This window comes from Papaver somniferum, chromosome 2 (genome assembly GCF_003573695.1).
Source record: "Papaver somniferum cultivar HN1 chromosome 2, ASM357369v1, whole genome shotgun sequence".
NCBI classification, from domain to species: domain Eukaryota; kingdom Viridiplantae; phylum Streptophyta; class Magnoliopsida; order Ranunculales; family Papaveraceae; genus Papaver; species Papaver somniferum.
In genome coordinates this window covers 38,131,024-38,153,074 of record NC_039359.1, presented here as the reverse complement: position 1 = coordinate 38,153,074, position 22,051 = coordinate 38,131,024, and the positions used below count along the sequence as shown (strand labels likewise).

At 37.1% G+C, this 22,051-nt stretch overlaps 1 protein-coding gene across 1 annotated transcript; it reads left to right on the top strand.

The window, feature by feature from the left end:
- The first annotated feature begins 3,255 nt into the window (after positions 1-3,255).
- Positions 3,256-7,101, top strand: LOC113347397 (leucine-rich repeat receptor-like serine/threonine-protein kinase BAM1). Its single transcript, XM_026591042.1, has 2 exons — positions 3,256-5,925; positions 6,168-7,101. Exons 1-2 carry the CDS (start codon positions 3,315-3,317, stop codon positions 6,602-6,604), a joined length of 3,048 nt encoding a protein of 1,015 aa, XP_026446827.1. The 5' UTR covers positions 3,256-3,314; the 3' UTR covers positions 6,605-7,101.
- Positions 7,102-22,051: the final 14,950 nt, after the last annotated feature.

Here is a 22,051-nt window from a genome sequence, read left to right as displayed (position 1 = left end):
ATTAGATACGGCCGCAACGTGGAGTTTGCTTAAACAAGAGAAGATAAAGAAACTTGGTATTTTTGAATATTTTGGGAAGTTACATGGGAGATTTTCAAGGGTTCTACGGTCTGGTTACATTGTTACCAAATCAACAAGGAAGAATGACGTGTATTGGAGCTAAAAAAAAGAAGAAGATCTCATTATATTTGGTGGTTGTGCTAAAACAGGGAGGTGGAGAAAAAGCCGTAGCTTGCCGTGAAGGAAAAGTAGAGATTTTCTCGAAGAAATTTAGGGTTCTGTGGTGTATATATAGCCTTGAATTAAGTCAGAGTCTACATACGGAGAGCCTTAGGGAAGAATAGTTTGCTTAGGAATCGAGAAACCAAAGTTCCAGAAAGTCATCTGCTGCTGCAAACCTAGAACACGAAGAACAATAGTCTGGCAGAAAAAGTCGCAGAACAATATCGTTCTACAACAACAGAAGGCATATATCGTTTACTATTCACTTGTGAAAGATCTTTAGCAACCATCTGCCGTAGCTGCACTGCTCAGTTTTCGTAGCTAGAAACCTTTAGCGACTGCAGAATCATTGTAAGCTTATATTTTACATCTTTTTTAATACAATGATTAATGAAATTTTCTCAAATTCTCGATCTATGAGTCGAGAATTTGTAAGCTAAATTTCTTTTCCAGGGTTTTGAAGGAAACTATTTTTAATGGGTAATATTTAATATTTAAATTCTTTGACATATTTTACTCCATATTTGTGTTTACAATTGTCTAAAAATTTTCTCTTCTTTGTATGCTTTGTAAAAGCCGTTTTGAGTAGTTTGAGCTGCCGATCTTTTATAAGCGAAGGAAAATTAGGCCCTAAAATAGTGACGAGAGTCGTAAAAAAAGAGAGCTTATAACGTTATATCTTCCAAAGAATGAGATTGAGTTCGGATTGTTTTGAGTAAATTAGGAGTATTATGTCAAAGTTTTAATTATTGATTTTACAAATATTAGAAGTAGCGGAATCCAAAACCCTAGATTCATCTCTCCTTGGTTAAAAACAATCAAATTTTATTAGTTTGTCTTAGTATTTTCTTTTAATCAAAAACCAAATCTTCATAAAAGTCCGAGAATCGAATCCTATATTTACCACTTGTAAAAACTACATCATCAAGATGATGATTATTCACCATATAAGCTTTCATATATAGTACTTACATCCTTGCTCCCCAAGTCTTAGAGTATTTCTAAACAATAGTTTCTTACCTTAATTAGGAAACACTAAACTTGGAAAACACTTGTCCCAATTGTCATACAAGTTTCCTAATCCAAGCGAACCTAATAGACATTCTATTCCTAAAACTGCCTTTAGCCACGGTTTCTACATCATTAATCTGTGTTTTCTACCGCAAAACTGTCACTAAAAGTCTATTTTCCGTTTTATTTACATAACACAACCCTACTTACTTCCCCTAAAATTATTAGGCCCGTTGTTGGAGATGCTATTAGAAATGTTATTGTCGTATATTATTTGACACGGCTCCAATCAATTTGATCAAAATAAAAAGATGCTCGCCCATTACAACTGCAACTCAAGGAATCACATACCAATGACAGTTTGGTAAATGCGCACCGGAAGAGTATAGTCTTTGTCTAGGAACAACACGCCACAGGCATCTTCCGATTTGCTTTCTTGGCGTGTTTCGTATTTGGTGAACCTAAAGGACTCATATGTCATCCTCTCCCACACACCAAAAATCACACTACTCTCGTTTCGGGACCACCCGTAATATTATTCAAATAATTCAGCATAAAAACAAAACCACGTAATTAATTATAAATTACAAGGTTAATTTCGCCATCCACTTAAGAGTAAGAGCCCCAGTTGTATACGGTTGGGTTTAGTAGAGATGAGAGTGAGACCAAATCTATCTGACATATTTCTCGTGTCCCTCTAATTCAGTCGACCAAGAAAGAAAGAAAAACATTGACTTCTTCTTCTTCAGCAGTCAGCAGACTCAGCACCCTTCTCTCACTGTGGTGTTTCAATCCTAGTTAGCAATTCAGGGTACGGGTAGTAGTTCGGGACGGTATACGAACGGAAATTATACGAATTCGGATAAGTCGGATTCGGTCAAAAATCCGGTCAACGATTCGTTGTTCGGACAGTAGTTCCGAACGGCATACGTACGTGCATATTCGTTTTATAAATGTGAGTTCGGCACTTAAAATTCGGCTTACATATATGATAAATTGATAAGTATTGTGACCTTATTACGAGACTAATTTTATTTGTATATGATTTATAAGATGGAAAAAAAAATTTAGCGTGATTATTTAACAAGAAGTAAACAATTTAATCGCATAAATGTATTAAAAAATAGTTTATAGACTTTTAAACAAAAATTAACACATAAAATTGGTTGAATAACTACCAATAGAAAATTTTAACTGAATAATTGTATTTAAATATAAAGTATATACAAAAATCAAACAAAGTTCTAATTCGGAATACCATTCCGATTCGGTCAGCTCGGATACATTCGCAACTAATTCGCGAGGTCCATATAATCCGAGAACTTGGTTCGGAGAACAAATAGTTCGGAAATATCATTCGGATTTTTGGTCAATTCGGATACCTTCACGAATCATTCGGGAATGAATCCGAGAATTACTAACCAGGGTTTCAATAGCTCTATCGATTTTCATGCTCCCCGTTATTACAAAATTACTGATTTCATCTAGTCCGTTTATATATACATTTTACTCTCCCTGTTGACACGTGTCATGATGAGTCAGGTCAGGTATATACAGATAGCTATCTTCACTTTTCTGATTAGATAAGTTTCCTCGAGATCTACATGGACAATAAAAACCAATAAATGATTTTTCATGTGCATTAATTCCTACTTACCAACGATTATCAACTGCAGTTAATTGATGTTTAGGTCCTAGATTCTAGATTATATGGGTCCGGGAATCCGGTTTATTAATAGGAACTCCAGATTTTACTTTGTTCCAGATGACCCGACCCATGTTTACAGCTGCTAAACCTCGAGTAAAAATAAAAATAAAAAAATGGCGCCAAAAAATAAAAATAATAAAAGAAGCTGGCGAACAAAAGCAAACCCAAAAAGCAAATTCCAATAATTCCATTAAAACAAGAAATATCATTAAAAATAAAACCTTAATTAATTAAATAATAAAATTTCAAATAATAATAAAATTTTCAAAAAAAAATCTCTATTTCATCAGCTTCTACTTCCACTGCTTCACAGTTCACACTCACTGAGTTTTCCCTGACTTTCTCTCTCTCTCTCTAGAATCAGAGAACGAAAATGAGAGTTTCGTTTTCATTTCCAGTTCTTCGTCTTCTTCTTCTCCTTCTTTACTTTGTTAATATCTCCATTGTAAATGGGAAACAACATGTGATACCAGAATACAAAGCATTATTAACCCTCAAGGCTTCCATTGCAGAAGATCCAGAAGGTTCATTAAAATCATGGGATATATCAACATCTCATTGTACCTGGAAAGGTGTATCATGTGATTTACATCGTAAAGTTATTTCATTGGATTTATCAAACTTAAACATTTCAGGTATATTATCACCAGAAATCGGAAACCTCAAAAACCTCATCAATCTTACCCTCGCTTCAAATTCCTTTTCCGGTCCTGTTCCTGTTGAAATCTCTCAAATTACTGGTTTAAAGAGTTTGAATCTTTCTAATAATATCTTCAATGGAAGTTTTCCTACAGAGCTATCAAGTTTGAGGGAGTTGGAAGTTTTAGATTTTTATAATAATAATATGTCTGGGATATTGCCTGTGGAGGTTACTGAAATGAAGAATCTTAAACATCTTCATCTCGGTGGCAATTTCTTTGAAGGGAAAATTCCACCTGAGTATGGTAGTTGGGAATTTATTGAGTATTTAGCAGTTTCTGGTAATGAACTCGAAGGTGGGATTCCTAAAGAAATCGGTAACCTATCAAACCTTCGAGAACTTTATCTCGGTTACTTCAATAGTTATGAAGGTGGGATTCCGGTGGAGATTGGGAATTTGACGAAGTTGGTTAGATTGGACTTGGCAAACTGTGGTTTATCAGGTGAGATCCCTAAAGAGTTAGGGAAGTTGCAGAATCTTGATACGTTGTTTCTTCAAGTTAATGCTTTATCAGGTGAGATAACTGCCGAGCTAGGACAACTTAAGAGTTTAAAATCAATGGATATGTCAAATAATATGCTTACTGGTAGAATTCCTGTAGAGTTATCCCAGCTTAAGAATTTGACATTGTTAAATCTTTTTCGAAACAAATTATATGGTTCTATTCCTGAGTTTATTGCTGAGTTGCCTGAATTAGAAGTATTGCAGCTTTGGGAGAATAACTTTACAGGTAGTATTCCTCCAAATCTTGGAAGAAATGGTAATCTACAACTTCTTGATTTATCCTCCAATAAATTAACTGGTACTCTGCCAGTAGATCTTTGTTCTGGTAATAAGCTTCAGACTTTGATTGCTTTAGGGAATTTCTTATTGGGGCCGATACCTGAATCGATTGGGAAATGTGAGTCTTTGAGTCGAATTCGTATGGGTGATAATTTTCTTAATGGTTCCATTCCTAAAGGGCTGTTCAGTTTACCTAAATTAGCTCAAGTGGAGCTTCAAGATAATTTATTAGTTGGTGGTTTTCCTGATATTCATTCAGTGTCTGATGATCTTGGGCAAATTAGTTTATCTAATAATCGGCTTATCGGTTCACTTCCTTCCTCTATTGGAAAATTTTCTGGTGTTCAAAAATTGCTACTTGATGGGAATTACTTCACTGGAAGCATTCCTGGTGATGTTGGGAAGTTGCAGCAGTTATCCAAGATTGATTTTAGTAATAATCGGTTTTCTGGTCCGATTGCTCCTGAAATCAGTAAATGTAAGCTGCTAACGTTTGTTGATCTTAGCCGGAACCAGCTATCAGGTGAGATTCCAATGGAGATTACCAGTATGAGAATCTTGAACTACTTAAATTTATCTAGAAATCATCTTGTTGGTAGTATTCCTTCATCAATTTCAACAATGCAGAGTTTAACTTCCATCGATTTTTCATATAACAATTTGTCTGGTTTAGTTCCGGGAACTGGTCAATTTAGCTACTTCAATTCAACATCGTTTGTCGGAAATCCCGAACTATGTGGTCCATATTTGGGACCTTGTAAGTTTGGAGTTTCTAATAGTACCCATCATCCACATGTTAAAGGACCATTCACTGCATCATTGAAGCTTCTTCTTGTGATTGGCTTACTTATCTGTTCGATTTTATTTGCTATTGCTGCAATCTTTAAAGCTCGAGCTATTAAGAAAGCAAATGACTCCCGTTCTTGGAAGCTAACCGCGTTTCAGAGGTTGGAATTTACAAGTGATGATGTTTTGGATTCTTTGAAGGAAGAAAACATTATTGGTAAAGGAGGAGCTGGAGTTGTTTACAAAGGCGTGATGCCCAATGGTGATAATGTTGCCGTGAAAAGACTACCTGGAATGAGTAGAGGGTCCTCTCATGATCACGGGTTTAATGCTGAGATACAAACGTTGGGTAGGATTCGACATCGTCACATTGTCAGACTACTTGGGTTTTGTTCGAATCATGAAACAAACCTTCTAGTGTACGAGTACATGCCAAATGGGAGTTTGGGAGAGGTTCTCCACGGAAAGAAGGGAGGTCATTTGCACTGGGACACACGGTACAAGATCGCAGTTGAGGCAGCTAAGGGGCTGTGTTACCTCCATCATGATTGTTCACCAATGATCCTTCACCGTGATGTGAAATCAAACAACATCCTTCTTGACTCCAATTTTGAAGCTCATGTTGCAGACTTTGGTCTTGCTAAGTTTATGCAGGATTCGGGTACTTCCGAGTGCATGTCCGCAATTGCTGGTTCTTATGGATATATTGCTCCAGGTATGATTCTTGTTATAGATTTTGGTTTCATTGAATAACTTTGTGTTTCCATTCAAATATTGGGCAAGTCTTGGTTTGATTGACCACATATAACAATATAGTTGTTTCAGTCATTATCTCATGATTAACATAGCTTAGTTTGAATGTGAATAAGCGAGTCATCACATTCAATTTGCTCATTATACATATGTTTAAATTATAATTAAGCTAAGCCTCTAAATTGGATCAACATTTGTTTGCAGAATATGCATACACACTGAAAGTTGACGAGAAGAGCGATGTATACAGCTATGGTGTAGTTCTTTTAGAACTAGTAAGTGGTAGAAAACCAGTTGGTGAATTTGGTGACGGAGTTGACATAGTGCAATGGGTACGAAAAATGACAGATTCAAACAAGGAAGAAGTACTAAAGATATTAGACCCAAGACTCTCATCAGTTCCACTCCATGAGGTAATGCATGTTTTTTACGTCGCAATGCTTTGTGTTGAAGAACAGAGCGTTGAACGTCCCACAATGAGAGAAGTCGTTCAGATATTAACGGAGCTTCCAAGTTCACCCAACTCAACAAATCCCAGTGATTATTCAAACTCACTGCCTCCATCGTCCACCCTTGAAGCTGCCACAACAACTGATGCGCAACCACATCAATCACCTCCACCAGATCTACTTAGCATTTGAAATGCCAGGTTCTTTCCTCATCAATTCTAATCTGTTGTTTTAGGAAGGTTTCTTTACAAAGTTGTTTTATGCATCTGTCTTAATTTATGGGGTTAATAGTGGTGGGTGATATTAGATAATTAGTAGTTAAAAGTATTTCTTGTACAGTGGTAGAAAGATAATGTTATGTTAGAAGTGGGTTAGGGTTTTAATTCATGTATTTTGCTTTCTTCATCATGTTCTGTTCTGTTCATCATCTACTGTTATTAATATTAGCTACTAGTCAACTACTACCACTACTTGTAAGACAGTTGGTAGCAGTGTAATCTGCAGAAACTCTGGAGCTTAACTATTCACAGTGTAATCATCAATGAAGTCAGTGTTTTCACTGAGTGTTGGTTATGACTTATTATGATACAAGTTGTAGAGTTTTCAAGTACCGAGAAACCTAGGGGTTTGATTTTCAGGGTGAGAGGAGGGGAAGGGAAACTTCTGAAATCAGAAATCTATCCAAAGTTCAGTCTTAATGAAGCATGCTTTAAATGAACACCTCTAATAACATAACTCCCGGATATTAAGCAAAACTTTAATTCAACTGCGCAAGTACCCATCTTTCTTTCTTCATACATTTTCCTAAATTTATTTACACTTGGTTTACACTATTGTTTCTCATGTGACAAATCTTATGATTGATTTTGTGAGCAATTGATGTTTTGGACATAATGATAAGCCACTGCACCAAAATGTTGTGCAAATAATGCGTTGATATAATTACTGGCGAACTGGCGAATACAGATCCCTTGGTAGTATCACATAGATAAAAGAGATTTTATCATCGAGGTGGCCGACGTGATTTAATCCATAATGAAATGGGGTAATGAATAATGCGATAAAGTGATGGACCAAACCCGAACTTTTATTATTTATTTCTTGCCCCCTTTGTCTGAAACACTGAGGGACAGAGATCCATATGAGAGTGTCTGTACTCTTCCGGAACCATTGTTTCCTGAATTTGGTTTACATTTCTACAGGGAAAATGAAGTGAATCCATCCGATCTGACGACTAGAATGGCCACCTGAATTCAGTCCAGAAATTCTTCTTTTCCTTCTCTTTTTAATCGCAAGGACCTTAACTTGTTCCATTGTTACAAGGATACCCATAAAACATTAGGAACAATATCCTCATTTTGGTTCCATTTCGATCTTTAGACTTTTGAGCTTAATTTAAACTATTTTAGTTCCAGTTTCTCCACAATTAAATACACTGTCATAATTATTCCTTAATTCCTGCCACCTATGTCCATTAGATATCCCATACTTAACAAAGAAAAAGTGGTAAAAATGCAGTACCATTTGAAAGGGGAGTTGCACCAGAACTAGGTTGCCAAACAGTGATGCTACTTTTTGAAAGGTGAGTAGTCCATTAAGGCATAAACCATAGGTGATAGAGCTACATGTTTTAAACTCTGTAATTTCTTGTCAGAACGTTAAGTATGATGAGAAAATAATCCTGGCCGAACCGTAAGTTGTTACACGGGGATACCAAAGGTACTTTCTGTTATTCAAATTTTAGAAGTTTTGGCATAAGAACACTTGTAGCGACTTCTCTATTTCTATATATCTATTATAAAGATGGATTGTCTTGAAAACTATATGGTAAAGTTTTTCACAGTTATGTTGATGTGTATCTTCATCTTCAAATTAAAAACTGCGGTTGGCACTAACGTACGTGGTAGGGGGCAGTGGTCGAGCTCCCACATGTTATAGCATGTCTGTCAAAGATGGAATGCGAAGTTCCCACTGTATTGCAGTGGATGTACAAGTTATCAATGCTTCCCTCCTGTAGCGGGCATGCATACAATCGATCTTTAATACTCTACCAATCCCTTTGACGCTTATTAATACTCAAAAGTTCGGCATTATGATATGCTTCAGTCAGAGGTCAACCTATCTTAAGTTATCAAGAAGTAGGTCAAGTCACCAAGAAGTAGGCACGGATCATAAAGATCCGAAACGGAACTATGTCTAAATTATACACCATAGTACTACAACAACAACAACAAAAATACGCTGCAAACACATTTTCTTCCGAATTAGTTTCTCCGAAGCAGTAATATATTTGATTCTAGTTAGGTCTACAGACTCTAAAACTATCAAGAACAACAAACCAACACGGCAAACAATTTACTCTGGACCAACAGGATACAAACATGGGAACATGGGCCTGTAGACCACATGGTTAGTAATCTCAATATTGCCAGTGAAATTTAAACCTGGGCGGCAAAGAGGATCACTTTATTTATTGTTCCTAGCTAAATATATAGTACACACAAGGTCCCAACCCCAACAGGCCAGCACAGTATGCAGGGATGAATCAAGTATTAAGTTATTCCCTCCCAGAGAAGGCACGCAGAGGATTGACCTGATCCATTACTCATTGCTGTCACCCCATACTCATTGTTGTAAGTAACTTGCTTACCCACTTTACCATCATTTTCATTTCACTTCTTTCCTTTTTTTCTTCTTTTCCATTCTTTCTGCAAACATGTTTCGTTAGATACTTATTACCAAAACATAAATGTGTGCGCCAATTTTCATTACCATGGTGATAACAGGAATTGATTCCGCGTCCAAACTTCCCATAACAACAAACACACTAGGTATCCGGAGATTTAAATCTTCAATAAGGAACAGAATAGTTCTGATAAACTTATTTCTAGGAGCTAATAATTAAACATGCATATATTTTATTTTGTTTTTGATCGGCGGATGCATAAACTTATTTCAAAAACGTGCATATATTATGTCCACTTCACTTGTGAAAAAAGACAGCGAGATGCATATTACAATACATATGATGACCATTTACCTGCTCGTCCATTATCAATAAAGTTGAAATTATGTGATTTGAATTTTATCATGTGATCCCACCAGGGCATGCCAGAATATTGTGTCAAGTCTCCTAGGCCAGTTTTGATAGCTTCAGCCTATTAGCTCCAAAAAGGGATAATTGGAAAAAATGACCCATATTTCGATGTCCCGTTGGGAAACTGTCCCACGGAAAAAATGTTACGGGAAAATGCCCCACCGTCACTCTTCCATCCAAATAGTTAAATTCGCCCCATTGACTTGTCAATATCTACTCTGGCGAGATATATTCGATACAGTAAATTACCTTTGTGACTTTAATATATATCTCCTCCTTCTCCCGTATCTTCTTATTCCTTAACTTTACATCCAGATGCAAAATATTTTCATCACTGCCATCAATCATAGCGACCACATAACAGATTCATTGTGAAGAAAAGATTATTCCAAGTTCCATTTTAACTTTCTTTGAGAACCCTTAAACCATAGCTCACAAACCATGTCTTGACTGTCCAAATCCCGAAAACCAAACCTTCAAATTCACTAATTAAGGTTATTACATCCACCACAAAGATTTAATAACTTCAATTACATGATTACACAGTAAAAACCCTAAATTCTATGAACCTTAAAAGTCAAATATTTTCCAAAAATCAATGAACCCTAATTTCTGATTTCAAGTTTTAAAACCAAATTGAAATTGAAATTTCCTCACTAAAACTCGATTTGCGTCTCTCTGTATCTTTTTGTTTTGTTCTAATGTAAATGGAGAAGATGGGCAGACATACGTAGGAGAAAGAAATATTTAGGGTGTATATGTCTTTTTCCCACACATGAAACTCACACATGTGGCGTCATTGACCAGTTAACACAGTTTGGACAGAAATAGCAACGATGGGGCATTTTCCCATAACTTTTTTTTTTCTATGCGGCAGTTTTCCAACTGGGCATCAAAATATGGGGCATTTTTCCAATTATCCCCTCCAAAAAAGAGCCAAAAATCCACCAGACAAGAGAGGGAAGAATTGTGCTTATACAAGCTGATTAATCACTATTTAACGAGGAAATTAGCTAGGGTAGGTAGAATAATATGGCTTGGACAACAGCCAAGTACCAAAACACGCAAATCCACAAATATTTCTTTGAGAAGTGTGCCAGAAACATGTATCATTGTCTCCAACAATGAAGTAGCTGTCCAAGATCCATTGTGGATTTTGTACCCTCGAGTTATGAATACATCATGCATATTATTCCCTCCCAGCAGGGACGGGCCTAGCAAGGAGCTAACCCAGGCTATAGCCCGTCCCTTGATTTGCTAAAGAAAATTTTCAGTATACTGAGTTACCCATTTTTTTGGTGTTAGCCCACCACTGAGATGAAAATAGCCCATAGTTAGCCCATGTTCAAACATTTGATACGTGTGTTGATACGTCGGAGTGATAACGAGTTTAATAGAACTTCTTCTCCATACTGCTAGTGCTAGTGCTAGTGGTACTCAAGCGTTTGTTTTCAGCATTAAAGTTTGGGAAAGATTGCTCAACAGCCTCAATTACAAATTTCAACGTATTTATACTTTGTGATATTTGTTTTAGCTTTTCAATCTAGGGTATTTGTTATCATGATTAATCGTTTGGAGATATTGTTTTTAAAAAGTGAATCGTTTGTTATAAAATATGCAACAACAAAATATATCCACATTAGTTTATGAAAAAGCATAAGGGAGGATGTGCTGCACCTGAAAATGGAAACATGATGCAAATATTAAAGCATGTATACATACACATGGAAATGGAAATGAAGAAATGCTTATTGCACCTGATCAGGCAACATACCCTTAGCATCAACTTGTTTCTCCTCTCCTGAAAGCGCATTGTCTACATCTCCATCTCCATCTTCATACAAACTACTCCTCAGATTCATCACTCCTTATCTCGCCATACTCGATTTGCATGATTTCCTATCCCCGCATCTATATCAGCAGCGCTTGAACTCTAACTGTGTGAGACTGGTCAAGAAAGACAAAATGTACGTGAGAAACCAAGTTTATAAAAGTTCATTAAATGGTCCAGGAATAGAGATACAAGACTCTGGGATCAAAAGAAGAAAAAGAGGACCAAAAGGTGCAAGCACTGTCTAAATTTTTGTTATGAAGTATGGGACAGCAAAAAAAAAATAAAATTGCATAGGTTTAGCTCTACCCAACGTCAATTCCTGGGTCCGTCCCTGCCTCCCAGAGAGGGCATGCAGCAAAGGAGAGGATTGATCACCTTTAGTGCTGCTAGATCTTTCCACGAGTGCTGAATGCCAACTCACTCTCACTGGTCAAGACTGCTATTTTCTATCCACCTTAACGTTATGTATCTCCATAACTACTAGTAGAAATATATATAGCTAAATAGCCATTGCAATCTGATCTAAGTGCTTTATGGTGGTGGAAGGTGGATTCGATAACCCGTAGTATATATAGCATTGGACATTAGCGCAACAAAATAGCATTTCACTGGATAACCGATTAAGGAACACATTCCTTAAATATATGGTTACACCCAACTCCATTGAAGATCCGACGTATGCTTTGGGGTATACAAATATCACACTCTGTTGGCCAGTCATACGGGAGTTAAATCGACAAGACTGCATAGGCTACTAGCCATGTTCTAGTGTTGGGCCCTAATCCCATTCTTATGTGGATTGAATTTGAATTTGTCCATGTTTAGTCTCTAAAGGTAAATATATTAAGCTCTAAAAAACGAAGGCGATATTCTTTGAGTTACACAAACACTAGCCATATTATTTGGGCTAAATAAAACGGTCCGCGAGTTATAACCTCAAAGGTGTCATTATCCATCCACAAAGAACCCATGAAAATAAAAGTAACACAAAAACCTAAAAAAAACAAAAGTAACACAAAAACTCCAAATTTTAATATTGGTTTCATCAAATTTTATTTTGGTTTCATCGTAAAATTTGATGAAACCAATATTGAAATTTGGGGTTTTTGTATCAATTTTTAAAAATTTGGGGTTTTTATATCAACTTTGTTTACGATGGAGTTTTAATGGATCCCAACATTTGAGTGGGGTTTTTGTACCACAAGTTTGGTCACCTTGGGTTTTTATGACTAGTTTTGTAAATAAAAACCATATCCATAAAAAATAAAACAAAAACCCCATTTCCATTTGCATTTAAAATTGTTAAATTTAGTTTTTATTACTTTATGTATTTCCAAACCTGCCCTTTACTGTATATATGCGTATAGATATTTATTCTCCTCTCGTGATTTCGTTTCTTTTTCCTCCTTCCCCTAAGACCACCACCACCACCTACCACCGTACCACCACCAAACCAGTACCACTTCTAGATACGATACCAACACCTCATCTTCTTCCTCCTCCTTCATATTCACCAACACCACCTTCTTTTATTTTCCTACTAGCATTTCACATCGCCACCAACAACACATCTGCCGCCACCAAACCGGTTACGATGTTCAGATCTGACATCAACACCACCTCCTCCACCTTCACCACCAGAAACCACCGTCAGCACCTCCTCCTCTTCCTCCGCCACCTCAACTAATAACATGAATCAATTGATAGTAATACAATAGATCTGAAAGTGAATCGAAATGATTCATATATTCGATTATTATTACCAACTCGATTAGCGAAACCAAGGTGGTAATAGTGGCGAATCGATCTCATGGTGAAAATAAACCATTGATGAGGATTCAATTTCAGCTGCTTATTGTATTGGGAGAAACGATAAATTTTAGAATGGTAATTTGAAGTTGATAAGTAATTAAAATCCTGTCATTTTGTTGATTTTTTAATTAAATTGGATACTGGATCTTGTTTTGTTGTGAATTTTATTGCAATTGGTAATTAAAAACACAAAAAATGTTAAATATTTATTTTTGGTGTTAATAGATTTGCTGAAATACCAAGTGAGTTTCCATGATAAGATGATTATATTAAAGTTCTATCGACGTCGTTTTATAGAAACACCAAGTAATACGACTAACTACGCTAATCAATATTGCATGTAATTCATGAAAGATTGTTCACTCGCTCCATGTCGTTTCTCATTACTTTTAGTTTGCAGACCTTTCGTTTTGCTTACTGTTTGCAAAAGAAATGTGTGAAAATATATTCTCTTAGTTCTATGGTCGTTGTCTGCATATGTAAAGAAAAGTGATGTCATATGTGTATCGTTCTTTCTGCATATAAGATGTGGGGTAGGTCCAATATTTTCATTTCCATTGCTCATTTTCCCTCGTCTAAACTAATTAGTTTTCAAATCAGTAGATAAACAATGATTTTCGTGTCTTTAGCATCTTTGAACATGTCTACACAACTGTAGCATGATAAAATACACAACCGCAGTACGATAAAATCTTATTCATCCATGTTATTCTTTTGTAGGTGACTGATATTTGTTTGCAATAGAGCACCAATTTATGTTGATAGTTATATGCTTCTGTTGATTGCGTTTGGACTTGCATAATGTCTCTTGTAATTGCTCTTGTTGGTATACAATAAGCCAACATCTGTTCAAAGGAGATGCTGAAGAGGAATTTGCATGAAACTGATTTTGGTTTCATCTGTGTTTTTTTTTTTTTTCATTTTGTTGAAACCAATTATGGTTTCATCTAATTTTTGTTAGCTTTTTTCAACGAAACCAATTTGTAATTTCTCTTTCAGGTATAGAATAAGCCAACATCTATTCAAAGGAGATACTGTAGAGGCATTTGCGTGAAACTGATTTTGGTTTCATCTAATTTTTGTTAGATTCTGTCGACGAAACCAATCTTAATTGGGATATGATAATTTTCTTGAGACAACACTACTTCACCATTAAGTCCTATGGAGAATCGTATTCAAGACCAATTCATCCAGTTCCCACAGTTGAAAGGCCTGCAACAATTTCACCCACGTCTGTTGTTCTTGGACCTAAAGTTTTGCCACAATCAGGTCGCCCAAGTAAGAAGAAAGTGATTCCTAATACAGGTTCAGTTCCTAATAAGAAGATGATAACTTGTGGTGGCTGCAATTTATTGATTACTCATAACCGAAGGACAAGCCCTACGAAGCAGATATGAAGTCTTATACTCTAATCTCATTATGACTATAGTTCAACTTTCATTTTTATAGTTAAACATGTTAATTTCCTGTTGGTGTTTCATTTAGATAAAGTTTTCCTTTTTCGGTTTCACCTGCAATATGTTAGAACCCTTTTTGGTTTCATCATTTCATTGCTTTTCTAATTATGCATTGTTGACTTGTCCAAGTATGTCAGAATTGTCTTGTCTTTTTTTATTTTCCGTGTTATGAATTATTACCATGACCTGTTACTATTGTGTCGAATGTCGATCGCCAAAAACTGATCCTTCGTGTGTTTCCTGTTATTGTCTAATACTTTTTGTTGTAATTAGACTTCTTCCTTATAACATGAAAATGTTCCATGCCTTGAAATATATCAAAATTTTGAGTTCAAACCAAGCCGTGATATGACCCTTTTCCTTTTGGTTTCACCAGTAATATGTTGGAATTCTTTCTGGTTTCATCATTTTACTGCTACAGTGGAATCAAAATATGCTGGAACCCTTTTTGGTTCCATCAAAAAACATACATAACATTCTGCGACAATATGGTTTGGGTTAAACATAATTGAAACCATTACAAACATTTTTAAAAACTAGTTGACAGTACCCTAATTGAAACCATTCATAAACCATTTAAACTTTTTATAACTATTATAAGCATTTAAGTTTACAACTAGTTGACAATACACTAATTTTTATGTCTTCCTTTTATGATTCTTTTAGTGGGTTGTCCATCAGGATCTTGTAGCACAACTTTTCTCTGTTTTCCACCTTTTCTGAAATATCCTCTTCATGAGACTTCCTGTTTCCCTTTGTTTATGGGTGAAAACTATTTATGCTGGTTTTGGTAATTTAGGGTGTGTGTGGATGAGAAATGAATCTAAACCCTAAACAAATGCACTGCACAGGAGTGCTTTCTGATTCGAGAGATCAATCTATACAATTCTGGCCTAAACCAAGAAATGGCCGTTCCAGACTTGCTTCGGTCACAAAGTGAAGGAGACGGGGTTGATCTTAAGGAGGGAAGCGAAGAAGGTGTTGAGATTGTGAAGGTGTTGGCCGTTTATGACTTGTATCAGAATGATGAACTGGCTTGCCATAATGTAAGCAATCAGCTCCAGATGTTTTCTGCATACGAATGACAACACTTGGTTTTTCTGTGTTTGTTCGTGTTGTTTTGAAATAGGTGAAGAACCTATTTATACAAGTCATTGAGTGCAAACCCTCATCTCATAGGAAGTGGAGGAAGTTGAGTGATGGAGTGGTGGGGTCGTGTAGGTGATTGCACGATCAACCCACTTCCCTCATCATCTTAACCGTCCATGCTTCCTGACACGTTCTTATACATGGGCGCGTTGCACGCCGCACGCTGTAACCAATACACCAGTAAGTATCCCCCAGTTTGTGACATGCTTGATGTCTCGAATGAGTGGATCGTGGGACCCACAGGAAGTAGCATACGGTGCTAAGTTAAATAACTAAGTTATTTAAGAAATCGATATTCATGAAATATCGTGTATGCTTGATGCATGTAATGCATCGAAAACAATTAACATGTACAAAGCATCGATGTTTGAAGGCTTAACCGAATAAGTCGCGGATTAAGCGTCTTAAAATAGCATCACGCCTAACCATCTTCGAGTGATCGTTTGGAGGCCGCATGGACAAGCCATCTCCTGGTCGATCACTCCATGTGGAAAAATGGCGGACGGTGATCACCAAGGTGCCTCATTGGACGTTTAACTCTTAGCCTAGGCTGTCCGACCAAGCTGGTAAAGTTTGACGGACGAGATGATCTGCGGCACATGTTTGCGACCGTTGATTGATTTTAAAGAGGTGCGCAAGCATCCCTCTTTGGCTTGATCGAATTCAAGCATGGCACCAATTTTGGTGGGACCGATTGGTCGTGCATGGAGGTGGTCCGTTGTTGTGCACGTCTATACCTCTCAGTCCCATGAAGGCTTGATCTAGGAAACTCAAGTTGACTGAAAAAGATGAGTGACTGTGATCGATTTCGATAGAAATCCTTTACCGCAAAGGATTTGAGAACCGCATGACATGCCTCCTCATGGTTGGCCTAGGCCGATAGGTCACATGCATAGGTGGGCCCACGGTGATCACGTTGATACTCTTGGTACCTCTTAAGTCTATATATACACCCTCCGTTTAAGCTGGCGAAGATGGATGAACGCGATCGAACTGTGATAGTTATGCAGCGCCGCAAACCTCAATTAGGGTTTTAAAACGGTCACGCACGCGTGACTTTGGCCAACGGTTTGGCAAGATGTGCCTCTCCTTTGGAGAGGTCGATCGGGTGGGGCCCACGTTGGGCTGACGGTGAACATATGTGCACCTCTCTGATGGTCTTAGGCGCGATCTAAGCCATCCAAACATGTTGGTTAAGTTGGATGGTTGAGATCAATTTAAGACTCTAGTGGAATTTCCGTGACCTTCGAGATGCCATACGCCCATCATGTTTTGGGCAAACGTTCATGGTTCCATGACCATGCCGTGAGCAAGCCGATCAGGTAGGGACAGAGTGGGCCCACCAATGTATGCATTAGCGCTTCACTGATCATTCCCGGGATGATCTAAGCCGTCCAACCAGGCTGGTGAAGTTGGACGGTCGTGATGATTTTAAGACTGCCTTGAACAGTCTAAGCTCGTCGAGCTTCTTCCAAAGCAGCGCAAGCACCCTATTTTAGGGATTGCGTTTGACGTGCTGGGAGGAGTTCGTGTGATGTTCGACCGGATAGGGCATAAGTGATAGGCACATTTTGTGTCTTATATAATCTCAATTGTATATATTATTAGTGCTCGATTTTATATTTATTATGGCTTTTTATGTCCCTGTAGGTATTTTTTGAGAAATAAGCTTTTGCGGCGAAATTGGCTAAACAAGTGGTTTTTGCGCTCGTGGGAGAAAATTACTATACAGACTCTCACTTTGGATAAGGGGTAACCTAATTACTAAGGGGTGAACCATTTCCAGGCATCTTCTAAAGGGAGACCGGGACTGGCTAGGGGGCATCCTTCTTCACATTTCAAATTAACGTTTTGGCGGGAAAAGAAATGTTTCACGAACATTTTTTAGGATTCGATTGTTGTACGATTTCTAAAGAGACTCAATCGCCAAACTCGACTGGGATGGACTCTAATAGACTAAACAGGCATGTTACAAGTGATTTAAACCAACCAATTGGTCTGTATAAGTCGGAGGAAGCGATCAAAGTCCAAACAGGACACGTACTCTCTGTTTAACTTTCAAAGCTATTTTTAAGAGATTCTGGGAGAGTTTTACGCTGAAGTAAACTATACTTGGTCCTGTTCAAGACTTGATAAGAGTTTGGTGGCAATTTTATATCTAAAAAACGCGTACAGGGAGTGACAGGAGAGATTTTCTCAACTGCATGCAGAGAAGAAGAAAAAAACAATAGTCGCCGATAGAAGAGATTTTCTCGGGATTTTTGGAGCTGATTGGGTATATAAAAAGGCTGGTGCGAAGTGAGAGAAGATTATCAAGAAGTTTGGGGAAGTTTAGAGACCACAGAGACGCAGCAGAGAGGCTGGAAGACGAAGAACATGAAGCTGCAGGAAAGCTTCCTGCTGCTGCTCGAGGAGGAAGAAGAAGACGAAGAACGGACCCTCCAGGGCCGTCGTTCTTCAACAGCGCTAGCAGCAGCAGACTTGCGTCGTTATTCAACAGCAGCAGACCAGCGTCGTTAATCAACAGCAGCGCGAAAGTATCGTTCTTTTTTGGACGCTTAAAGAGGGTCGTAGTTTCACTGTATTATATTTTTCACTCTTTTAATCATATTTTGAACATCAAGTATGTATTTTGAGAACATGATTATTATGAGTAGCTAAAACCCAATACTGGGATGATGGAGGAAACCATTCTTTATGCATGAGTAATTTTATTTAATTCTTTTATGACTATTTGCACTATTATGGGTTTGATTTATGATTTTTCTTGATTATTTGTGATTTTATCTGATGATGTATGCTTAGTCCATGAGAATCTTGATGCATCATGCTTATGATTTACATCTAATACTTTACAAAATCTATTTTTCGCAAAGAAAAGAGTCGATATTTGTTATCATTATAAGCTATAATTGTCTAGAATTAATAGTTGATTCGCATGAGTATAAGAATTGGTGGAATCCTGAGTCCTAGTATCTCTTGATCATGTGACAAATTTTGTATATATTTTTGTTTTAAAAATATTTTCAAGTCCGAGCAACGAATCCTTATTTACCACAATCGAAATATTACAACAAAATGGCGCCGCCGACGCGGACTTGTTTATAGATTTTTTTTTATTTTTTTTTAGGTTTATTTTTTTTTTAATTATTTGTTCCTTTTTACTTTGTCTTTTTTTCTTTGATTTACAGGTTCGAAGTGGAGCACTAAGGACTTGGAGAGGAAAAAGCTTAAAGCGAAAAGCGAAAAGAGAAGAAAAAAGGACAATTTTAGGATTTAATTTTTAATTTTTAATTTTTTTTAGAGTGTGTGAGGAAAACTGTAATTTTTTTATTTATTTTGGACTTTGGACTTTAAACAATTGGACTTTATTTCTTTTTTTTAACCATACGGAAGGGTATTATTAAACAAAAAAAATTTATATAAACTGTGTGCAGGGAAGGACGACGATTACTATATCGTCTCGGCCCCTCGGGTTCGTACATGACATAGGATTCGTGGCCCGAGTCGACTTCAACGGTTCATCCCCCGTCTGGTACGGGAGGTAAGTCCATCGAAACACTCGCGAATCTTCTGTCAGCGGGCTTACTGTATTCCTTAAGGTGATTCATTGATTGAGGACAAATTTGGACTGTTTTTAAATTCCTAGTAAAGGGCAAGGCCTGGCCAATACAAGATCAGGGTTTGGATTTCATCACCGCTCCCTTCTTGCCCGCCTTAGGAAAACGAAACCTAACGCGAACCCAAGCTTAAAATTTGGAATAGAACGAGACCGATAGGGTAACGAGCTTAATAGGAAACTCGTTCGAAAAATATTGGTTGCTCTTTAAGCACACTCCAAAGTTCATGATGGTTTCTGTGAGTTGAATGCGTGACTGCGCCGCCTTGTGATAGCGGTGAGGCCTTGGATATCAAAGCTCCACTGAGCTTCCCTCGCCTCAATTCAACTTACTTTGACTCGGATTGATTCCAGAGGGGTTTGCTTAAATTGTAACGAATTCCCTTTCGAAAGATAGAAGCTGGTCTAGAAACAATCTAAGTGGAGCCATCATGCTTTTTGTTTGCTAGATTTTATAGGTTTGATTTGGTCGAGTCAGCCTTGTTTGTGATTGTGTAGAATTCTCTTGCAATTAAGAATGTCGAGCTGGTATGATAGAAGCCAATACAATGAATATCGACCTGAATTTGAATATGGACATCATCAGTTTTATTACCATGGTGGGAATAGTGGTTGGGAACGCCAAACTTTTCAAGGTTATGGTTCATACCATGGTGAGCCCAATCACTATCCTCACAACCATCAGTCATACGAGAAAAATTCTGCTAATTCCTCTTTACTTGAGTCGACATGTAAGTTAGCTGAGACAACACGTAAGTTCGCTGAAATGAATAACTTAGTTATGGACGAAAATAATGCAATGAGTGAACTTTCTTTACCTGATTTCCTAGATTACGTCAGGAATTCATGTGAGTGGGCCCAAAAGCTTTTGTTAGAGACCCAGAATAGAACTTCTCTAAAAGATCTAAATTTCCAAAATAGTGTTTCCAATTTTACCCTTGATGTAAATAGTGAATATTTGCCTAATATAGAGGACGAGGTTAGAATAAAAGACACTACTTATTTAGATAAGGTTCAATCATCTTCGTACTATGATGATGAGGATAGCAGTAATGAAGAATCTGAAATATGTAGGCATAGTGATCAGGAGTCTAGTAATCCAATTGAGCTGTATAGTGATTATATTATTTCTAGTTCAAATCCAAATAATTTTTATGATTATTCACCTATTCAAAAGGACAAGGATTTGATTAGGGATACCACCGTTTTAGACGATGTAGTTTTTCCTTTTGATTACGAAGCCGATAGTGGTTTAGAGGAACGGGTTCATTTCGAAAATACTGTTTTAGAGTCTAGCGACTTAGAAACAATAGTCTTGGAAGAAGAAGATAGACTTGTAGAGATGAGTAAAGATGCACTACCTGATAATAACTTAGAAGAATCTCTTGAATATTTTAAGGACTCTGAAGATACGAAAATTCAAGAAATAATTAGAGGTCTATCTAGAGACACTGAAAACTCTAAGTTTGGGGGTGATTATCACTTTCCTAGTGCCTTACCTTTAACTCACAGAAATTCCACACACTTAGGACTTGATATCTCTGCCTCGACCATTTTGCAAGATTACCTTCATACTCGTTTTCCCGAACCTAATGATGTCCTGAAAAAAGTTCAGTCGTTAGAAACCCATCCTCTGGTTGATGTGGTTTGCCCAGGCTATGATACCCAGATTGACTTTGTTTTCCCACCAAATAGTTTTCTTCCAATTGTGGGAACGTATAGATTTCAAATGTGTCACTTATTAAGTTCTGAGACTAAGCCTAAGTACTTTAGGAAATTAGAATCGACACATTTGCTTCAGAATGACCACTACTCTGACTGTGGTCAACTATGTAAGTCATACCTAATTGACTTATAGGATCCTAAATTATTTAGGTTATTTTGTGATTCCAGGTTCTTATCTGAGTTTTTCCAGACTCTAGGACCTAATAATTTGGATCCTACCTATGAGGAAATGCATCCGAGGAAAATAGTCTATTTAGAACCCTTCATAGAACCTGAACCTGAACCGCAATTAGCGATAGTTATCCAGAAACTAGGTAAGGGCATGCTAGTCTTGTACATTTTCTTGGTTCACTGCAGTTTCCTTTTGTCAGCTCTTTTTGGTTTTAAAGACCCACAGTTATTCCGGCTACTGTTATACGGTTCGAGTTGACTAAACCTTTTCTATGTTTGGATGAAGACTTTAAACTTAGCACTTCTTGGGAGGTAACCCAATCTCATGCAACACGGTAATATCTTTCCTTATCTCTTTTGCTTCAAATGGTAACAGTTTCTCCTTGTTCATGCTTTTAATTTCATCTTTAGAACATTGAGGACAATGTTAGATTTAAGTTTGGGGGTATGGGAGAAACTTTTTAGTTGCAGTATGAATAAATAAACTCCAGAGCCTAGAAATTTATGCGCATTTAAGATGGCATTAACCAATCTAAGTGGATGGAAGCATTTTGGTTGTAGGAGTTGAGGAACCAATCTGAATAGATGGAAACATCTAAAGAGTCTATTCATAAAATCACAGAGCTCAGGTGTTAGAAATAACATGATAGTTTCACCATATCTCGTTGAGTCCTTTTCACTTTTATTTTATTTTATTTTGTTTTTAAACCATGTTTCTCTAAGTGATAGGTGGGGCCCACGATTCAAGTTGTTACCAATGCTAGGGTGAATTAGA